General features: G+C 41.5%; 1 protein-coding gene across 1 annotated transcript in view; it reads right to left on the reverse strand.

Annotated features, from left to right (window-relative positions):
- The window catches only part of pth2ra (parathyroid hormone 2 receptor a), a gene marked incomplete at both ends in the record, with an annotated part of 105,744 nt that overhangs the window by 41,338 nt on the left and 42,897 nt on the right, over positions 1 to 21,509 (reverse strand). Inside the window, one exon of the mRNA XM_079821800.1 lies at positions 18,595 to 18,748. Within this exon, the coding sequence (XP_079677926.1) occupies positions 18,595 to 18,748 (154 nt within the window). The remainder of the gene's footprint in view (positions 1 to 18,594; positions 18,749 to 21,509) is intronic.

A 21,509-nucleotide genomic window follows, 5' to 3' on the forward strand; every position in this document is an offset into this window, starting at 1 on the left:
CAGTCAGCTTCGTTCGGCACACCTGGTCTTTGGTCATTGGCATGACAGACGTGATGGCAATGAATTTGAAGGGTGCGGTGAACAGTGTGTTATCTGTGCTCCCTTCGGGTATCAGTGCAGGTGGAATGGGCCCAATGATGGGTAGTATAAGTTCAAAGTCATGAAAGTCATGGCTCACTAGCCATCCCAGCCGGTAGGCCTTGGGAATGTTGATGTCAGTTGCTGTGCAGTTGTTGAAGAGGATGTAGACTACACGAGATGACACTTCAGTGAGGGGTGTGGCTTCAAGTGTGAGTCCGAGTTCCACACATTCAGGTGAGGGTTGGAAGAAGCCCAGCGTGTGGTTTAAGGTTTGACCACATCGCATGTTGAGCCGAACAGCGACCCCTTTGGTGTATGCTGGTACCACCGTTCCCTGTTCGTTGACTAGGGTGCAGACCTCAGGGATGGTCTGTCCTGACATGAGGTTGTCATGGCTGATGGAAACATGTGGCTGTAAAGTCAATGGGGCCCATACCACTTCGTTGAACGTGTCCACATGAGCCCGGAGGCGAACCAAAATGTCTGCTCCGATGTAAACATCGTGGGGCGGGTCCGGAAGGACCAGGAAGTAATGGGTCAGGCACCGATGATTCCATGTCAAGCGCAGTGCACAGATTCCTCTGGCGGACACCATAGAGGAGGGGTGTGAGTTCAAAGGGAAACGGGTGCGCTTGCTGGCATAAGGCGGGTCTGGTGCGTGTTCCCTGAGTGCATTGAACAGTGAGAGACTAATGGCTGAGTTGTCTGCCCATAATGCTAGAATAGTGTTCGTTGTGGTGATATCATTCAGCTGCAGGTCAGTCATGACCTTGGGGCTGTAGGTATCAGAGTCTATGGTGAGCTGAAATGTGCAGAGTAGCGAACTTGAAGTTTGCTCTGGGTCTGAGACTGTGTTCTCACGGCTGGCTGCAGGAGTTCCCGTGACCTTTGTGACTTGACAGTCTGGTTCTGTTGGGGTTGCCGTGACCTCTGTGACCTGACAGTCTTGCTCAGAAGACCTGTGTGTCTGGAGGGGAAGAGGTTCTCGCACTTGTGCCCAGAATTTCAGCTGTTTGAAGTCCAGTAAAGGTTCGAAACGGTCCAGCAGGTCTTTGCCGATGAGAAACGGATAAGTGTTCATAGGTGACACATAGACAGGATGTACAAGACTCATAGGCCCAACTGTCAGGTGAATGGGAGCTATGGTTTTGAGCTGGATGTCGTCTTGGCTGTACGACTGCACATTCAGCTTACACGTGTGAAGGTTAAGAGTGCGATTCTGTCTCTGTGCTTCGAATTTGAGTTTGTCAAACAGTTGAACGGATATCAACGTTAGGTCGGAGCCGGTGTCAACCAGGGCTTCGAGCCTCAGTTCCTTTTCCAAGGTGATGGTTAGGTAGAGTTTTCGAGCTATTCCCTTCTCGATCAGGTTCCCCAAGAGTCTGGGTGTTGGGGCCTGTGTGTTGATCGGTAGGCAGTCGGGATATGTCTCTTGTGTCTCACTGTGAGTGCAGATAACCAGGACAGCACTTTCATGTACCTTGGTGTGCGGAGTGACACTGTCTCGGTCAGGAAGTGTTGCCGTCAGCTGGAGTGAGTGGGTGTTGCTGACGTGTGGGGGTGCAACAGTTAGTTCGAGAGTCTGTGGTTGGGAAACAGTGTTCTGGGTGTTAGGTTCAGTTGCAGAAAGGTCAGGAAGGTTGATTTCAGGCGTCCGGTTCAGTCATGCGGTGTCTGGTTCATCCTTCTTGTCTGTCTTGCGGGGTTTCTTTTGTAGAAACTCCTTCAGTACCTTCAGCAGTTCTGCAGTTTCGGACTCGACCATGCTTTTCTTGTTAGCCGTGGGCTCAGATCCGCGCTTACCAGTACCACGTTGAGAGTGGTTCCTCCGTCGGTTTTCTGGGCTTGGCGTTCTGGGAGAGAGGGTTCGGCTCCTTCTGGGTTGCCGGCCGGCTTCCCATGTGCCCCTCCCCTTTTGGTTGTGGAGGGGGCGAGGCCGGTCCCAGGATCCTCCAGAGCGATCGTTCTGGTACCTTGGATGGGCATTACCACGATCATGCTGCCCTCTGCTGGCTTGGAACGGTGTAGACTCTCTGTTGACGGGTCCGTAACTGTGGTTCTGTTGGGCGCCCTCTAGGGTCAGCTCTGGGCGATGCTCAGAGACAGGGCAAATGGTTGGGTGTTTTACAGTCTTTTCAGAAATAGCCTTTTGCTTGGTGTAAGCCTTGTGAGCTAAGTCTCTTAACTGTTGGGTGGACATGCTGCGTGGACAAACCAGAACTCCCAGATGGTGATTAATCGTGGGGTGGAGGTTTCGGAGGAACAGGGTTCTGAAGCTGAGGTCCTCCTCCATGCCTGGTTCGTTTCGTGCGCCGAAGTAGGTATGTCGCAGTCGATTATAAAAGTTCTGTGGGGTTTCAAGTCGACCTTGCCTGAGGTCCACAGCAGCGATGAGCCCCTGGACTGATTCTGGATCAGAGTATTCACGAATTAAAGCTCGTCGTAGCTGGCCGTAGTCCGCTTTGACAGTCTCTGGTTGGCGGTCTAGAAAGCTACGCACGTCCCGGTTAGACGTGAGTTTGAGTAGGCACAATCTGTCCCAAGTGCTCGCGTTAGCGACAGTCTGCAGGTGAAAGTCTATGTCTTGCAAATAGGCATAAACATCGTGTCCTCCTGCAGGGTCTGGGCTGAAAGTAGGGATATTTCTGGCCAGCTTGTAAAGGTCCTTATGAGCTACGTGGCTGCTGACCCTGACTTCCTGGAAGGGCGTCCCTTCCTCCGCTGCTGGCGGGGGTTCGGGGAGGCTAGCAGGTGACAGTCTGAGCAGTGGGCTGTCACCCCCCTCTTCAGCTCTTGGTTCTTGGCTAGAAGGTGCGGACCAGCTGGTCGGGGGAAACTTTGTGTGGTGCGTTCCCCCTTCCCGGTCACTTTGCAGTTTATAGGAATGTTTCAGTTCTCTGTGAACAAGGTCAAGTTCATCTTTGAGCTCATGTCTTTGCTGGACCAGCTCATTGATCTCGGCTCGGGCAGCCTGCAAGTGGTTTTCGGAGGCTTTGGCTTTAGCATCTCTGTCTTTGAGCGCAGTGTTGGCTCTCTCTAGGAGAGCTTCGCCTCGCCGGAGCTGTTCGTTGAGTTCTTCCCTGGTGTCTTTCTCCGACTGCTCTCTGCGGTCTTTGTCCAGACGCAGATCTTCCAGGGCCTTTTGAAGTCTTTTTACTTCTTTCTCTCGTTCTGTGTCCGTTTCACCCTTTTCCTCGGTCTCTAGAAGTAGCTGGTCTAGATGACGCTGGGTGAGGGCCTGGTTTCTCCGGGCCTCCTCGGCTTGGAGCTTTAGTGTTGCCGCTTCCTGTTCCAGGTCGGTGTGGCTCTTTTCTCTTAGCCGTGCCTGGGCGACAAGGTTGTGGGCGAGGCTCCCGAGGATCTTGGCCAGTTCTTTGTGAGAGTAACTCTGCGTCGGGTCGTGTGCCGTCAGCTTGTCTAGCTCTGTGTCCAGTTCCTCCTGGCTCAGCAGTTGCAGATCACTGGTGTCCTCCGACGGAACAGTGCTCGTCATCGCTTCCAACCATACCGCTAGGCGATCCCAAGGGACAGCGGGACTGGATGAACGGGACATACTGGTTCACTGTGGGCGAGAGAAACACAGCACACACACACAAAGAGGCCAATGCAAGTTTGTTCTAAGGTTTACGAGCTCTTGTACGGACTATGCCGTCGACAAGAATTTTGGCTAACTGATGTAGACTGTTAGACAGTTAGGCAATTAGGCGGGCCAATTTTTGGATCGGCCTGAAATAGAGGCTTTGACAGGCGATAGCCCTGTCGGTCACCTGGTGACGCCGGCTGCTTGGTTGTCACTCTATTAATTTGCTTTCCTTGGGGTCTCTTGGTGAACTGAAAGAAACAAGATTACGACAGTCCAGACAGTGAAAGTAGGAAAGAGCACAGTGAAAACAAACACAAAATGAATTGGTCTGCAATAACAAGGAGAATAAGCGCGAACGCTGGGAGTGCTAGAGAAGTACTAAAGGGGTTAAACCTGCTACCTTTCGTAAGAGTTTCTGATAGGGCCTACAGCATGTGTGGCTATCGGGGTAGGAAACCTAGGAAAGAGGGTGCGGCTTAGAGAGGAAAGGTGGGCCAAACGTTTAGGCTATACTCGGGGAGTATCTAATATTTGGCTTATAATGTGGATTTTATTACCTTTAGTTTATCCGGGGCGATTTGAGGTCGCTCAGGTGGAAACCAGTGGCGCAGTCGGCCTTCCGGGCGTTCCCAAACACCCAACTGCCGTGTCCTCGGTCCTTGTTACTCTGTCGCGTTACGCCCACTCAAACAGTTTAGACTTTAAACACGACCTGACAGCACCCACCCGTCAACCGCCAGCCAGCACAGCAAAGTTGGCACGCTCCCCAGAACCCTCTTTTTCAAGAGTGGCTCCCTATTAAGCCAAGGTTTGGGTACGGGCACCAGACATTGCCTTGTGTGTGTCAGCTGAACTGGTTGACCGGCTTTGGAGTGTCAGATTGCTGATGTCGCCACTGCGTGCCGCAACGGCGGACAGAGGTAAAAGAAACCGAGATTCACACACAGCCGGTGCAGGTCACGTCGGTTGGACAACCTTGCTCGTGGAGACCACGTTGAGACGATTCTCAGTTCACCACAGATGCTTGTGAGCCTTACGATAAATACACAAAAGAGGGTAAACAGGCGAAATCAAAATTAATTAAGACTCTATTGTTTACCGGATCAAGTGATTTATGGTTGCAGGCGAAAAGGAAATGCAAAATCCTATATCGAGAGTGATTTAGAAAAAGGCAAAGGTTTCTATCAACTAATGATAAAACAAAAGGCAATTTTGATAATGTTGGTAACTATCAAAATGAACCTAACCCAAATGAGAGGAAGAAAATAAAAAAATAAAAATTTTAACTAATAAAAAAAATTAATAAAATAAAATTAAATAGAAAATTAAAATTAAAATTAAACAAGACAAACTTAATTCAAATTAAATTCAAAACAAGTTTAAAATTTAAATTTAAATAAGCCTGTAGGGAGAATGTAAATAAAAGAAAGCAAGTCCAAATAATATCCTATAACAATTTAATGCTAAGTTGGAGTATCATTAATAACCAAAAAAAAAAAATTAATAATCAGCAAGGGAAACAGGAATAAGCACTTCAGACAGAATTGGAAGAAAGTGGAAAAGAGAGAGAGAGCTGTAAGCTGACTTAGCAGGGTACGGCCACACGGTGGCGTCCTTCCAAGCGGACTGTCAGTAACTTTAAGAACCTATTTTCAATTTAAGTTAGAGGAAATTCATTTTTCCTTTTAAACCCAAATTCAAATAAGTGTTTTTAATCAGCGAGAATGAGACCTGGTTGCTGCCTAATGCTTAGTAAAATTGCATAAATGAAAACGTTCCTAACAGTAATCATTAACAATTCACATGCTCAACTTAGGAAGGAAAATTAAGTCTGTCAAGACAAAATTACTAGCGGAGAGTAGAACTATCCGAAAATACCCACGAGATGGCGTTGTTGCGCTCGCTCGGGATAAAGTTATGAGGAAGTGTAATTCGAGAGCTGTGAGCTCGCGCCCTCGGGCGTCTAGCACGCGGAGTTGCAACACACGCTCGTGGGGGTTGAAGACCAAAAATCATATAATGGCCGCACCCAGAATTAACACATAATGACTTTTAGACCACGGCGGGCCTTTTTGTGCTATAATGGCACAAGAAACATGTGGCTACAGGAATTAACATCTGCTTTGCTTCACATTTAAAATAACTCCAATAGACATTTATCAAACTGGCTGACGGTCCGTCAGCATTTATGAGTCATGTGTTAGGTCTGGCTTTGGATAGCTACCCCAATGCGAAACCAGGAGTTTTATCGTTTATCTTTAACGATTTAATATTATATTAGGCCTATTATTGAATAGGGGAGGCTCGCCCTATTTCAATCTTCCGCTTGAAAGAAGATTTCGTCGTTCAAGTCAAGCGGGACAAAACAATATTACTCATGTACGGACTGAACAGAGATTTCTTTATCTCTGCAGGACATTTAATATTGCCAATTTAGCATCTGTTAATATGCTTTAAACTGAGCTCGGCGTCGTGCCTTTGTGAGTGAGTTCGCTTGCGCGATTTGTCTCACAGTTCAAAGAAACGAACGAAAACGCGCGTGCATAATATTAATACCCAAAAATTACACATGAATATGAATATTAATATTGCTCACAAAAACAAAGTTTGAAACTGCTCGAACATATCTCCACCACTGTAACAACAATAAGTTTTGGGGAATAATTAATTCAAATGGTATGAATATTCATGAGTTTATGAATATTATTAGCTTGTTGTACAGAAAAATTAACGTATAACGGAACCTTTAATCATTTAAAAGTAACCTTTATCCAAATTGATTTCTTCATCAATTATCAATCTTACAAACCTTAAGAAACATTGATCTGTTTGATCAGGACAAATAATATCTCTTATGTTTGCACAATTTGTATTACTGAGGTAGTAATACATGAAAATCAAGCTTAAATGGGTAGCTTAGATCTTACGCTTCAGTGACTTCGAGATTTGTGAGCAAAACAATAAGGATTCAGTTTAATGCAATTATTGAGTTTTAATAAAACACTATAGAATACAAAGCTACGAATCACACGGGGGTAAATATGCATATATATAGGAGAAACAAACGATATGGTACAAACAAGGAAAAATCAAACTTAACAAATAAAATCAAAAGGAAAAGAATGATGGAAAGAGAGAATCCACGAGGGAGAGAGAGATGAGAGAGATGAGAGGGAGAGAGAGAGAGAGAGAGAGAGAGAGAGAGAGAGAGAGAGAGAGAGAGAGACAGACAGACAGACAGTTCAATCACTTCACCAAAACCCTTCAGACATTTATGATTTCGTGAATCAGGATTAATTAAGACAACCTCGTACAAGCAGTTAAAGGTGAAATATAATACTTGCATTAGGCTCTCTCGTGTACGTGTCTGAGTTCGAATCGTCGTGGAAGTTCGCTAAGGAGGTGAGTCCGGAGAATTTCTGTGAAGTTCAGGAAAGTCGCTCCAGAAGTTGCAGGTCCGTCTCTCTCTTTTGGCTTGGTGCCAAAGGGGTCCTTCTCTCAAGGGGAGGGGCCGGAGGCCAGGGTCGTCTTTTCCTCGTAGTGGCAGAGCGCAAGGAGTTAATGATAACTTCTGCATTTATAGATGGACTGGCCGAGCCCGACTTATGGAAAGATCCAATCACGTCCGTGGAGAGATCTTCTCGAGAAGGCGCGAGTGTTCCATTGTTCTCTGAACCCCCCCTCCTCTGAGTTAATCAATAGGGTGGAAATTCTAAAGCCTCTTTTTCTTTAGAAAGCTGGTATCTCTGAAATTATGCATCAAAATCTGATTTTTGAACCAAATTTGGCCTAGTCATAATTTCGCGATAACAGAGATACTAAGAACGGTCATTCTGTGATTTGCGCGTCCAGATATACAAGATTATCACAGTTACTGGCATACAGGTTTTGATTGGCAACAGTAGACATCCTAGTTATTCTAATACATTGTATAAAGACATGAAATCAACGGATTATATATATTTGAACATTATTAAAACAGTTCTTTAAAGGGGCTATATGCAACTTTTTCCCCAAAATAAACGTAACAATAGCCTTTTTATTTTACCATTTATGACTCAAACATCTCCTGATGAGCATACTGACACCTTGTCCGCTCACAGTGGGTGCACCTATAAGCCTGTCTCCTATTTTTCCTATTTTCTGGCGGGTCGTCTTTTCCCGCGCTGTCTGCGGATGTGACGTCACCACCGCTGCGAGAGCGAGCAGAAAATGAGAGCAGTTCTGTTTTTTGGCCACAAGTGTCAGTCGCGAGTTTAAATTTCAGAAAAACGCATATAGCCCCTTTAAGTCCCATGTTTTAAGTAACACGTGTTGTGCAAGAATTGTCTTCTTTCAGCGCTCTCCGTGTATGTGTGTTTGCGTGTTCGAACTTCACGTGGTCAACCGCGTGTGTGTGTGTGTGTGCTGAAGTCAGCAAAAGAGTTCTGTGTCTATTGTATTGTTAGCCTGTTGCACACAGGATATGTGTGTTCGTTTGACGAGTCACAAGACTTCCCTGAGGCTGTGAAGTCAAACTATTCAACTCTTGAGCCGTTCATTAACTCTAGATAGCCATTCACATAACGAACCTCTGTTTGGTATGATCTGATCAGCCGAGTCATGAGATAATGATGATGAGTCCAAGATTTAGACTTCCTGCCAGCTGCCAATGCTGTTACATTAGGACATTTCCTGGTAAATCAGGAAAAAGTAGGTGAGTAGTCAGTCTAAAATAAAACTGCATTTCTAAGTGTATGAATAGCCCACTGTCTCAATTTGTACTGAATCCATTCTTAAAGGTACAGTCCACCAAAACTGAAAATGCAGTCATCATTTACTCTTGTTGTTTCAATGATTTTCTTTCATCGGTGGAATGCAAAATAAAATATTTTGAAGAATATTCATGCAGTTATTTTTATATAACCAAACCAGGTAGTGGCCAGGTGATGTCATAGCCTGGCTCCGCCCTCCTGCATACTTCCGCTCAATTTTCATTTTCCTTTAGTACTCCGTCTGGGATTGCGGTATATGCTCTGGTTTTCTCCAATCAAATTTTAACCGGTCCAATCAGCGAACAGAGGGAGTGATGACATTGATGTTGTGCGATAGTTAAGATGACATACATAACGAACAAACTTTAGCGATTGGTTATGGCAGATCCAGGGTGGCTCTGGGCAAATTCAATAGTTTTAAACTTCAACAGAGTACCCGCCTTCAAGGAAGTTAACGCTTGTCAATGGAGAGTGGCCAGACTCTCTGTACAAATGAAAGTCTGGTAGGACCAAGCTAGCGATGTCAAGCTAAGGGGGGAAAAATAAAATAAAAAGCAAAATAAAAGTATTTCATACAACTTATGCACTATATTTAAAGTGTTCTGAAGCTATACATTGGTTTTGTTTGACAAAATTGAAACCATTATTTGCTGTAAATCTTTGAGCTGTAGCTCTTAAATCACATTCAAAATACATTTTTGTCGTTTACTAGTAGAGGTGTAAAAATGCATCAATAGTATGTGTATTCATTCTACAACATATTTTCCTTTATTTTATTTAACCAATAATAACATTTACATTTGTACCCAAATAAATGGACACCACTTATGCCAAAATGGAATTTTGATATAGTGAATAATATAAAGTCTGATGTATTATTTTGTCAATATTCGACTATAGTGCAAATTGTCTCTAATTATATATATTTTATCAGCTATTTTTTTGAAAATAATACAATAACCCAAACGAATCAAATAAATAATCCTAATACATTATATTAGATCGAATCATAACCTAGCTTCAAATTCATGATGCACTGTAAGGAAATGTGCACAGCCAACCTGATTAACTCCTTTTCCACAAAAAAAAAAAATCATAGCTTTGAAAACAAAATAGCACACAAACATTTTTAAATATTAAAAATAAAAGGATTCCTCTCTGGAGAAGCGTTAAGTCCAAATCCGCCATGGTGCAAGCACAACTGGCTTTTAAAGGGAATGGGAGATGAGACTCTAATTGGTTTTTTGCACGTTACTCATTAAGAGTGCAACCCTTTTGGACGATGCGCCTGGTGCGCCAACCGTTTTTTTTCCGTCGTTAAACTAGCAAAAGTGGATTCGACACACCCTAAGTGCATCTGCGGCATGCGCTTAAGACCATGTGCTCAGATCGTTAAGATAGGGCCCTAATACTAAAAATTTCCTTTGCCATAATAATTATTGCATCACACAGCATGGTTCAGTTACCTTTCCTTAGCAATGGTTCCATCAAATAAATATGAATCCTTAATGTAAGATATCATCATTGTGGCATTTCTATAGACATTGAAAGATAGGAGAAGGAGCTCAAATCCACAACATGAATTACATCACTTATCCATTAAAGATGGAACATTTCCCCTCATTAACATTAGATTAACAGTATCAACGTGGCATTATTGTGCAGTACTTTCACAGAATTAACCCATTGGTCATTAATAAGCCATGACAAACACATTCATGAGAATGTAGTGAGCAGCCTCTCCCAGAACAGGGAATCTGCATATCAAAGGTACTCCGATCTCTGCCCTTCCACTAGGAACACATCAAACAGGAATGACAAATAAATAAAGAACACTTCAACTTGAAACCACTTGAAAAGGAAGCAACCTCTCAAAACAAACTGCAGTGAGCTATCATTGTGCAGTTTCTCCGTGTGGGAGCGGAGCAAAGGGTATGAATACCACTTGCTATAAATAATAGCTTATTGGTTTCCATGTAGACATTTCTCAAAGGAATACATAAGATACATATTCAAAGGCAGCCTTCTATGATGGGGGCATCTGTATGTCTTATAATGCTAAGCAAAAGAAAGAAAGCGTTACCTCCCTATATAAACAAGACCTTCACAGCCTCAGAATATACAACGGGGGGTTAACAACATCCCTGTTGAATTATCTGCTGCTTTGACCAATGAACTGAATGCAGAGAACGGTTAAGACAGGTGATCTTTTATAATAAGATTAGTCATCGTGTTCAAATAGGAAGGGTGATGAGAAATTATGTATTGAGACCTTGTTAATATCTAGATCTCAAACATCCCTGCAAGTTATTGCATGTGTGATACGGTTTAGTTGGCTGAAACATGGGATATTCAGAGGCAGAGCTCATTAAAACTCACATTTAAAAAAAACACAAAACACTTGGATTATTATTTTGTAAAGTTTTTATCTTTTCAGCCGAGGAATGTGTAATGAGAAAGATAATTAATGACATGATATCAAGCAAATTAGAAGACTTACAGTATATTTACAGTATATCTCAATGCATAAGGATATTGAGGTCAAACATTTTTATATAAATATTTTAAAAAGGTAGGCTAAAAGTATTGTAAATACTAATTATAATAAAATCATATAATAAAATTTATTTTCATTTTCACCACTTTTATTCAACTTTTTGTCTTCATTAGTTCATTTGGAACCTGCAGTGTGATTTTTTTAAAGGGGTCATGAATTGAGAAATCAACTTTCCCTTGAGCTTTTGATTTATAAATATCAAAGAAAGAATATCCTGTAAGTTTCAGAGCTGAAAACGTCCTTATTAGTCAAAGAAAAGCAATTGATTGATCTGCGAATGTGCGTCCCCCTGACGTCAGAGAGCAGTGAATCGCCGCATCAGGAAAGCCTGATTCTGTAGACCCGCCCACCCAGCACACACTCGTGCCTGACATAGATAAATAACATAGGCCTACGTGAAGCTAAACCGGATCGAACTTCCAAGCAATAAACGCAGCACTTCATTTAGATTCCAATATTAGGAAAGCATGGTTGAACTTTATTTTTAATGAAGTTCCAGCTCACGTGGGTAAGACATTGCGCGTTTGTTCGCTTCATTTCACTGTGGATTCGTTTGTAAACAAGAGACTGGATTTGCAGACAGAATGAGATTAAAAAACGATGCTGTGTGCTGGATCTGACAGGAATGATGCAACACACTTATGTGAGTAAAAAATAGTTTTTTTATGTGACAGTATTGCATTGTTACAGAACGTTTGATATCTACTGATTATGTGTACATGTCTAACTAAACATAACTTACCATGCTGTCACAGGCTGGAGTATGAGGTGTTGTTGGTTCATTGTCCTGCGATTGGGGGTCAGACTTGAACATGTATAGGCCAGGGCTCGCAAAGCCCGACGTCCCGGGGTTATGTGTTTTCAAGTCAGGCAACCAAAATGTATTATGGCCTGCTGACGGGTTATCTTAAATAGTGAAATAGCATGCCTTTCATGATGTGCTTTGTTCACTCTCTTGACTTGATATTTGAAAGAAAAATACAATCGCGCAAGTTTTGCAGATGCTTGTGTGTGTGTGTGTGAGTGAGTTAGTGATGCGGTTCGCGGTTTTATCCACCGATCGGGCGGGCCAAGCAATACAAATAATATTCCAATTAATTGCTGGTGGATGAAAGATAAATCATTGTGTTTGTTTGATAAAGACATATTGCAAGCCCTGCTGTGGGCGAATCATTCCGGTTGCCGTTTTCAAAACGTTTGTACAAAACATGTACCGACGGAGTCGAAGCTCATTATAATATGCAAAACTGTTATCCAATCATAGCAGTGGGTGTTTACTTCCAAGTCTTCAGTGCAACACGCCCATAAAAACCGAGCGTTCCAGGAGCTAGTCTCAAAACCATGGTAGAAAAAAGCCTATTTCTTATTCATTATGATGTTTTTGAATGTAAAAACCACGCAAACGTCATAAGTTGACCTCAGACAACAGTATAAAAAAAATAAAAAAGCCAGTTCAGGACCCCTTTAATAGCACAAATATTGTCTCCCAAGTAATACAAGGTCATAAAAAGAAAACTACATGCACAATAATTATAATACAATTACATTTAACCATTTGACCATTTAAAAGCTTTTAGACGGAGATTGGCATGTCACACTGCAGAACATACACTCACCTAAAGGATTATTAGGAACACCTGTTCAATTTCTCATTAACGCAATTATCTAATCAACCAATCACATGGCAGTTGCTTCAATGCATTTAGGGGTGTGGTCCTGGTCAAGACAATCTCCTGAACTCCAAACTGAATGTCAGAATGGGAAAGGTGATTTAAGCAAAATGGCAATCCTGTGGGCGAAAATGCCTTGTTGATGCTAGAGGTCAGAGGAGAATGGAACGACTGATTCAAGCTGATAGAAGAGCAACTTTGACTGAAATAACCACTCGTTGCAACCGAGGTATGCAGCAAAGCATTTTTGAAGCCACAACACGCACAACCTTGAGGCGGATGGGCTACAACAGCAGAAGACCCCACCGGGTACCACTCATCTCCACTACAAATAGGAAAAAGAGGCTACAATTTGCACAAGCTCACCAAAATTGTACAGTTGAAGACTGGAAAAATGTTTCCTGGTCTGATGAGTCTCGATTTCTGTTGAGACATTCAGATGGTAGAGTCAGAATTTGGCGTGAACAGAATGAGAACATGGATCCATCATGCCTTGTTACCACTGTGCAGGCTGGTGGTGGTGGTGTAATGGTGTGGGGGATGTTTTCTTGGCACACTTTAGGCCCCTTAGTGCCAATTGGGCATCGTTTAAATGCCACGGCCTACCTGAGCATTGTTTCTGACCATGTCCATCCCTTTATGACCACCATGTACCCATCCTCTGATGGCTACTTCCAGCAGGATAATGCACCATGTCACAAAGCTCAACTCATTTCAAATTGGTTTCTTGAACATGACAATGAGTTCACTGTACTAAAATGGCCCCCACAGTCACCAGATCTCAACCCAATAGAGCATCTTTGGGATGTGGTGGAACGGGAGCTTCGTGCCCTGGATGTGCATCCCACAAATCTCCATTAACAGCAAGATGCTATCCTATCAATATGGGCCAACATTTCTAAAGAATGCTTTTAGCACCTTGTTGAATCAATGCCACGTAGAATTAAGGAAGTTCTGAAGGGGAAAGGGGGTCAAACACAGTATTAGTATGGTGTTCCTAATAATCCTTTAGGTGAGTGTACAGTAAAGTTTCCAACAGTTCACCACATAAATACAATGTTTTCCCAAGCTATAGATCAAAGAAAAAGAAAAAAACAGTGAATATTAGGTGTTGCTCAATCTCTCTGCAGGCTATCTCTTTTGCTTGGAGAAAAATGACTCAGTTGTAGAAGCTGCATGGAGAGGGAGTGAAGAACTCCAGCACTGGATCCAAAAATACAGAATATAGTACATTTAGGAGCACCATGTAATACAAAATACAGCATTTGTCAAGCACAGATCATGAATGATTCATATGCTTATTAAGAGTGACGCTTTTGTTTTGTCCGCTACTCTGTTTACTTCCTTCCTGTGGTTTCCTTCTCAGTAAACACCTCTTCTTGCTCTTTCTCCATGGTCCTCATTGTTGGTTTGCTCCGGGTTTTCACATGGTGACGTCGTCTATTCATGGCAAAGTCAATTTAGTAAATTGCGTTTCCTGTGTGGTGTGTATGCCGGTGAAGTACAATGGGCCTCATTTATCAATCTAAAGCCCGCCACACACTACAAGATATCCCAGGCGATTTTGGACCGTTTTCTCCCTTTTCGACAATCCTAGGACAAAGTCCAGACTATCTTGATGGTATATTTTGTTTAGTCCTATTTATTTTATTCCTTTTATACAGCTACTTGATAGGGCTGCACGATTATTCGAAATCGAACCGCAATCGCGATTTGGCTTATGTGCGATTATGAAAGCATAAAGGCTGCAAATTACGGAAAAAGTGTTGTGCCTTTCGCAGTTCAAAATGCTTACGCTACGTCTGACGACATTGCACACCAGTCATGACGCTCGTCAGACGTCAAACTCAATTAGAGTTAGAAATTTTACTTTATAAAGTTTTAAATATGGATATTTCCCTTACACAAACGCATCCCTTCGCTTCAGAAGGCCTTTATTAACCCCTCCGGAGCCGTGTGGAGCAGTTATGATGGATATAGATGCACTTTTATGGACAGAGTAACATTAACTGCCATTATAAAGCTTGGAAGAGCCAGGACATTTTTTAATACAACTCTGATTGTGCTCGTCTGAAAGAAGAATGTCATAAATGACTTGAGGATGACTTAAGGGTGAGTAAATCATGGGCTAATTTTAATTTTTGGGTGAACTAACCCTTTAATGTGTTTATTGTGTTCATGTTCCATATGTTTTTGTCCAGTGTACAGGAGTTTTTTCCCCACAGTGGATGCATAAGAGGCTCATATTTCATATTAAAGACATAGACTCATTCTTGATTTTGCATTCCTCCTGACAAAAATTAAGAAATTGATAACACCGATTTTTATAATAATAATAACAATAATATAATATTTTATAATAAATCCTTTTCTAGTGATTTTTAGTCATAGGCTCATGTTAACTACATGTTAACAGGTACCCCTGCAGTTTTTTGTAAAATAAGTTATTATTATTATGTGTATTATTATATACAATGGGCCTCATTTATCAATCTAAAGCCCGCCACACACTACAAGATATCCCAGGCGATTTTGGACCGTTTTCTCCCTTTTCGACAATCCTAGGACAAAGAAGAATCTGAAAGAAGAATGTCATAAATGACTTGAGGATGACTTAAGGGTGAGTAAATCATGGGCTAATTTTAATTTTTGGGTGAACTAACCCTTTAATGTGTTTATTGTGTTCATGTTCCATATGTTTTTGTCCAGTGTACAGGAGTTTTTTCCCCACAGTGGATGCATAAGAGGCTCATATTTCATATTAAAGACATAGACTCATTCTTGATTTTGCATTCCTCCTGACAAAAATTAAGAAATTGATAACACCGATTTTTATAATAATAATAACAATAATATAATATTTTATAATAAATCCTTTTCTAGTGATTTTTAGTCATAGGCTCATGTTAACTACATGTTAACAGGTACCCCTGCAGTTTTTTGTAAAATAAGTTGTCTGTAAAATAGAATTATTATTATTATTATTATGTTTATTATTATATTGTTATATTTATTCTTAAATACTCTATTTTTTATTTTTAATAATGAAAATGTTATTGTAATAGTAATTTTTGCATGGAAACGACAGCACGCCCAATTTCTGTTGCACGTTTGTTTTGTAAATGACGGCCAATGTGATTCCATTTGTCAACATAGCCTAATATAATTTCATGGAGGGAAGTATATTTATTTTATAATACACTTCACCCTTAAATGCATGAATGTTTCGCCAATCATTATTACATATTATGGTCTTTAGCGACAGGGATCTATATCTAACATGGATGGAACTCAACCTGTCGCGATAATATACAACTCTCCTGATATTAAAGTAACAATTCTGCCCTACAAAGGAAAAATGCAGTAACTGACAGTAGTTATTGATATTTTTGGGACATTCAAGACCTCCTTTATCATGTGGATAAGTATCTTGAGTCAATTCCATTGTTTTATCGAGAAATAATGGGTTGTCTTAACAGTAACTTCCAAAAACCAAGAGTTATTTGCATTTGTTTTGTAACACTCAAATTGAGTTTAGATACTCTGCTATTGTTTAGCCATTGTTTTGAAGTTACAGTGCCGGCCTTGAAGTTATGGTGTTCTGCCTTTGTTTTACTGTCCATTAAAGTTTGCATTTAAATTGTGGTGTAGTCTGCGTCATATCTGTCACTGAAGCACTTCTGACACACACAATACCTGAATAAAAGTGTAGGTAAAACAAATAGCTGAGTGGTTGTTTTTACTAATAGCGTTTAAGGATGGCCCATTGCTCTCGAAGGAAAATGATGGATGAGATGGCTTTGAAACGCAGACATCAAGGTCAAGGTAAAATTGTGTAAAACAAAAGATGCATTAGACTAACAAATTAGATAGATTGCAATCTACTTCATTTAGCAAGCAGCAGCCTATAGCATAAATAGGCTAGTCAGCTATCCAATGAATAGGCTACCAAGCTGCTCAAAATAAAAAAGCAATTATAAATCATCCAAAATAAATGCCATGATCACTAGATTTTATACAGGTGTTACTATAAAGATTTTGTGTTTTTTAGCAACCAAATATTGACAATATGGAAGTTACTGCCATTTACCTTGGTGTGACTTCTCACTTTTTGCTGACGATTTTTTGATGTAGATAATTTTCATTACTAATACATCTAATTGCCAGATTTCCAGTGTCCTACCTATAATTAATTTGGCTGGACAACTACAAATCTTTAAAGTCCTTTTTCTCAGTTCCACACTCTAGCGAGTTAAGGTCTTTTGCCTTTGTAGGGCAGAATTAGAAGGATAAAATAAAACATCTTTTGTTACCTTTTGGAGCTTGAAAGGGTTCAGTTTGAGCAGATGCTTAATACCATCGTCACTGTCCTCATCAGAGCTTATTTTCCAGTACATCTCAAAACTATAATTTTCAACATCTCCAAAATCAGATCCACCATTAAGTGACAGTGACACTAATATCTGATTGCGTTCAGTACTTGCTCTGCAGTAAATTGCTAAACCGTTTCAAGTTTTGCTGATGACACTTCCCTATTCTTTTGTTTTCTGCCTGTGGTAACTACGAGTGAAACATCACTTCATCATTGTGTATCAGACATTGCAACCTTGTGGAATAAAGGACAATTGCACTTATTCAGTCATCAAAGATTAAATTATTGTTGTGCAGAAAAAAATATACTTTACTTTACATCGTTAAGGCCTGTTCACACCGGGACAATTTTCGCGTGCGTTTAACGCCGACGTTTAATGCCTCTTGACTAAACAAAGGGCGCCAATGTGAGTGTGCACACCGACGCGCAAAATGCCAGGCGTAAAAGCGTCATTTATAAAATTTTTATTTTGACGCGGCGCGTTAAAAACTGGCCGACCAATAAGATCAGCGCTTTTGTTCACGTGCCTGGAGCTGCTGAAGTGACAGTAAAACACGACTTGGTGGCGCTCAAGCACAAAACGGTCTTGTAGAGCACACATTGATACGACGAAGAAGTAGTAAGTAGACAAAGAAGAAGATGAGCTGCTAATGTTGCTTGCCAGTTAGCAAAAAGTGTGTGAATGGTTTTGGCCGTAGACATAATATATCTATGGTTATGGCAAGCACGTAAATACTGTCTCTCTTCTTCTTCTGTGTAACAAGCAAGTGTCAGAAGCGCAAAGGGCCACAGCACCACCTTGTGTACCGGGAGCGCTATCTACTGAATGTGCACGTTCACTCGGCGCATCGCCAGTGAAAATCACTTGGGTGTGAACACTCAAGACGCGCCGTAAAAACATCACGAAAAACGCTGGCGATAAGCACGCACGATATTCGTCCCGGTGTGTACAGGCCTTTAGCGACCCTATACAATAAAAATAAAAAAATGGCATTCTTTTAGAATTTTATTACTTTTTTCTTATTACATTGTTTATAATGAATTGATTGAAGCATACTAAGAAGGTTGATGTCTTTGATGAACTTTAAAAAATGAATGAGGAGGAGGGTAATGAATTATGTCCCGGGTAACTAAAAGCCTGAGGTATGCGTTTAAGAGTTTAAATGTAATGCACATCATATCATTCAGTTATTTTCTTTTTTAAGAAATTACAAATACATTTTTGATCAAATGCAGCATTGGTAAGCACAAGATGTTGTTATAATATCTCTCTCATAGTATCTCTCTCTCTCTCTCTCTCACACACACACACACACACACACACACACACACAATATTCAATAACAGCAAGCTATATGAAGCCAAAATGAAAATATAAGTGAAAAAATGATTGGTCTTGTTGTTTGAAGAGAGTACAATTACATATCATCCAACTGTCCATGAACAAAACTAGAAACTCAGCACATCAACCCAGTAGCAGCAGCATTTCATTGTCCAAGAAATGTTACAAACCCAACAGAAACAGGAATATACATAAATTGCGTCTTTCAAGAAATTCACTACCATGACATACTCACCCCATCCAATCAAAGTGAAGCCCCACAGGTATTTAGAATCAGACAAGAAGGCCATGAAGATGAGACTGTGCAGGTACAAGCCTTCCACCAGGATCCAGTAGTAGTTTGTAGCCAGGAAATAGATGAACAGCAAGACGGTCACTTTACAACCCATCTGAAAAAGAAGAGCGTAGAAAAAAAAAAGTCAACACGTGTATCAAAACACGGCAGTTTCGATTAAATAGAGCCAAATTGGGAAGCAATACTTCAGCTGTGACAAACTATTTCCTACTCTTGGTTGGAGGCCACCACAAACAAGTTTTTGAAAACAGTCCTGTTTAGGTGCCTTAATTCAGAGTCAGACTGACATAAGACAGCAAAATGAACCAAGATGCTTATGTTTTCTGTTATGGTACAATCTGAACAATCACAGGCTTCAATAGATCAAAGCAAAATCCATCTCCAGACTCAAATGCACTCTTATTTGTTTAAACATACTGCATTGTATGACATAATTGTGAACAAAAGGGCAGATTAGGAGACATTTTTTGTAGAATAAGAAGACTTTTTTTTTTATTCTGCAGAACACAAAAGTAGGTATTATAAAGAATACTTCCAATTTTAAGTCACAAATTCCTTTGAACCCCATTGACTTTCACTGTAGGGCCAAAAAAAATAAAAAAAAATAATTATATATATATATATATATATATATATATATATATATATATATATATATTATATCTTGTGTTCCACAGAAGAAAGAATGGCTGAACTGTCCTCTCTTTTATATTCTACAAAAATGCTCATTATCATGAATCCTCTTTTAGAATAATTAGCTCACTAACTTCATTTAAGATGACACACTGTCAGTGTCAAATGACAGACATGCTCTTTAGGACAGTAGAAGTGTGACAAAATGACAACCTTTTACTACAGTCAGGTGACTGGCTGAATGCTGTAGGTAGAGTGCTGCACTTTAATGAAGCTATTAGCTCACTGCCATGACAGATGTGTGTGGTTAATGGCCATAAAGCATTTCCAGACCAATGAACTGAATTAAAAGGAATTTCACATCACAAATCAAAACACTATCAAAGCTTACTGATGATAGACATTTCTCTTTTTAATATCAGGAATAATTATAAGGTCGTTTTACACTGAAAATATCAAGTAATCAAAAATAAATCGATGTATATGGAATAATATACATCGATTGCACAAACAATCGATGTATATTGCACAAACTCTGCTATTGTTGGGAGTCATTGTTCAGCTAACCTCGAGTTTCTCATGGTTAAATGTAGACCGTTTTATCTGCCGCGAGAGTTCACTTCCACCATTATAACTGCAGCCTATATTCCCCCGGATGCTGATGCCAAGCTTGCTATGAAAGAACTTCATGCAGCCATCAGTAAACAACAGACTGATCACCCGGAAGCTGCTTTTATTGTTGCAGGTGACTTTAATCATTCAAACTTAAAGTCAGTGCTACCCAAGTTTCACCAGCATGTTTCCTGCCACACCAGAGGAAACAAAACCTTAGACCATGTTTACACAAACATGGCTGGTGCTTACGTTGCGACACCCCTCCCCCACCTGGGACAGTCAGACCACATCTCTTTGTTCCTCATCCCCAAATATTCACCCCTCATCAACCGTGTGAAGCCATCAGTAAAGACCATCAAGGTGTGGCCTGCGGGGGTTGATTCCACACTCCAGGAAAGGTTTCTACACACAGACTGGAGTGTGTTTGCTTCTCAAGCCACCAGTGGCGCTCACACGGACATTGACTCCTACACCTCCTCTGTATTGGATCATATCAATACCACCATTGACAGTGTTACAACCCAGAAACAGATCACCACATACCCAAATCAGAAGCCATGGATGAACAGGGAAGTGCGACTCCTGCTGAAGTCACGCAATACTGCCTTCAGATCAGGAGATGCACAAGCCTACAGCGCATCCAGAGCTAACCTGAAGAGGGGCATCAAAAAGGCCAAGCACTGCTACAAGCTAAAGATAGAGGGTCACTTTTCCAACTCTGACCCTCGACGCATGTGGCAGGGCATCCAGGCCATCAGTGACTACAAACCCCCCCACTCCACCCCCGCAGCCACTGATGTCAACTTCCTGAACGAGCTAAATCACTTTTATGCTCGCTTTGAAAGAGACAACAGAGAAACTGCCACCAAGCTCAAACCCTCAGCTGACCCACCAATCACACTCTCCTCCACAGATGTCTGCAAGTCACTGAGCCGGATCAGCGCGCACAAGGCTGCTGGACCAGACAACATCCCTGGTCGTGTTCTCAGGGCATGTGCGGAGCAGCTCGCTGAGGTTTTTACAGACATTTTCAACCTGTCTCTTGCCCAAGCAGCTGTACCTTCATGCTTCAAACGCACGTCCATTGTGCCAGTGCCAAAACACTCTAACCCGAGGTGCCCTAACGACTACCGCCCTGTAGCACTCACACCCATCGTCATGAAGTGCTTTGAGCGGCTGGTCCTGGAACACCTAAAAGACTCTCTACCATCCACATTGGACTCACACCAGTTTGCCTACCGCAGCAATAGGAGCACAGAGGATGCCGTTTCCATGGCACTGCACTCTGTGCTCACTCACCTGGACAATAAGAACACTTACGCACGCATGCTGTTTGTTGACTTCAGCTCAGCATTCAACACTGTCATCCCAACCAAGTTAATAGCCAAACTTGGAGACCTGGGCATCAATACCTCAATGTGCAACTGGATTTTGGACTTCCTAACTGACAGACCCCAGAATGTTCGTTCAGGATCCACCTGCTCCACATCCATCACACTCAACACTGGTGTACCACAGGGCTGTGTGCTAAGTCCGTTTCTCTACTCCCTCTTCACCTCCGACTGCAAGCCTGTGTATGGATCTAATTCTATCGTCAAGTTTGCGGA

This window comes from Gobio gobio (assembly GCF_949357685.1).
Source record: "Gobio gobio genome assembly, chromosome: 7".
NCBI classification, from domain to species: Eukaryota; Metazoa; Chordata; class Actinopteri; order Cypriniformes; family Gobionidae; genus Gobio; species Gobio gobio.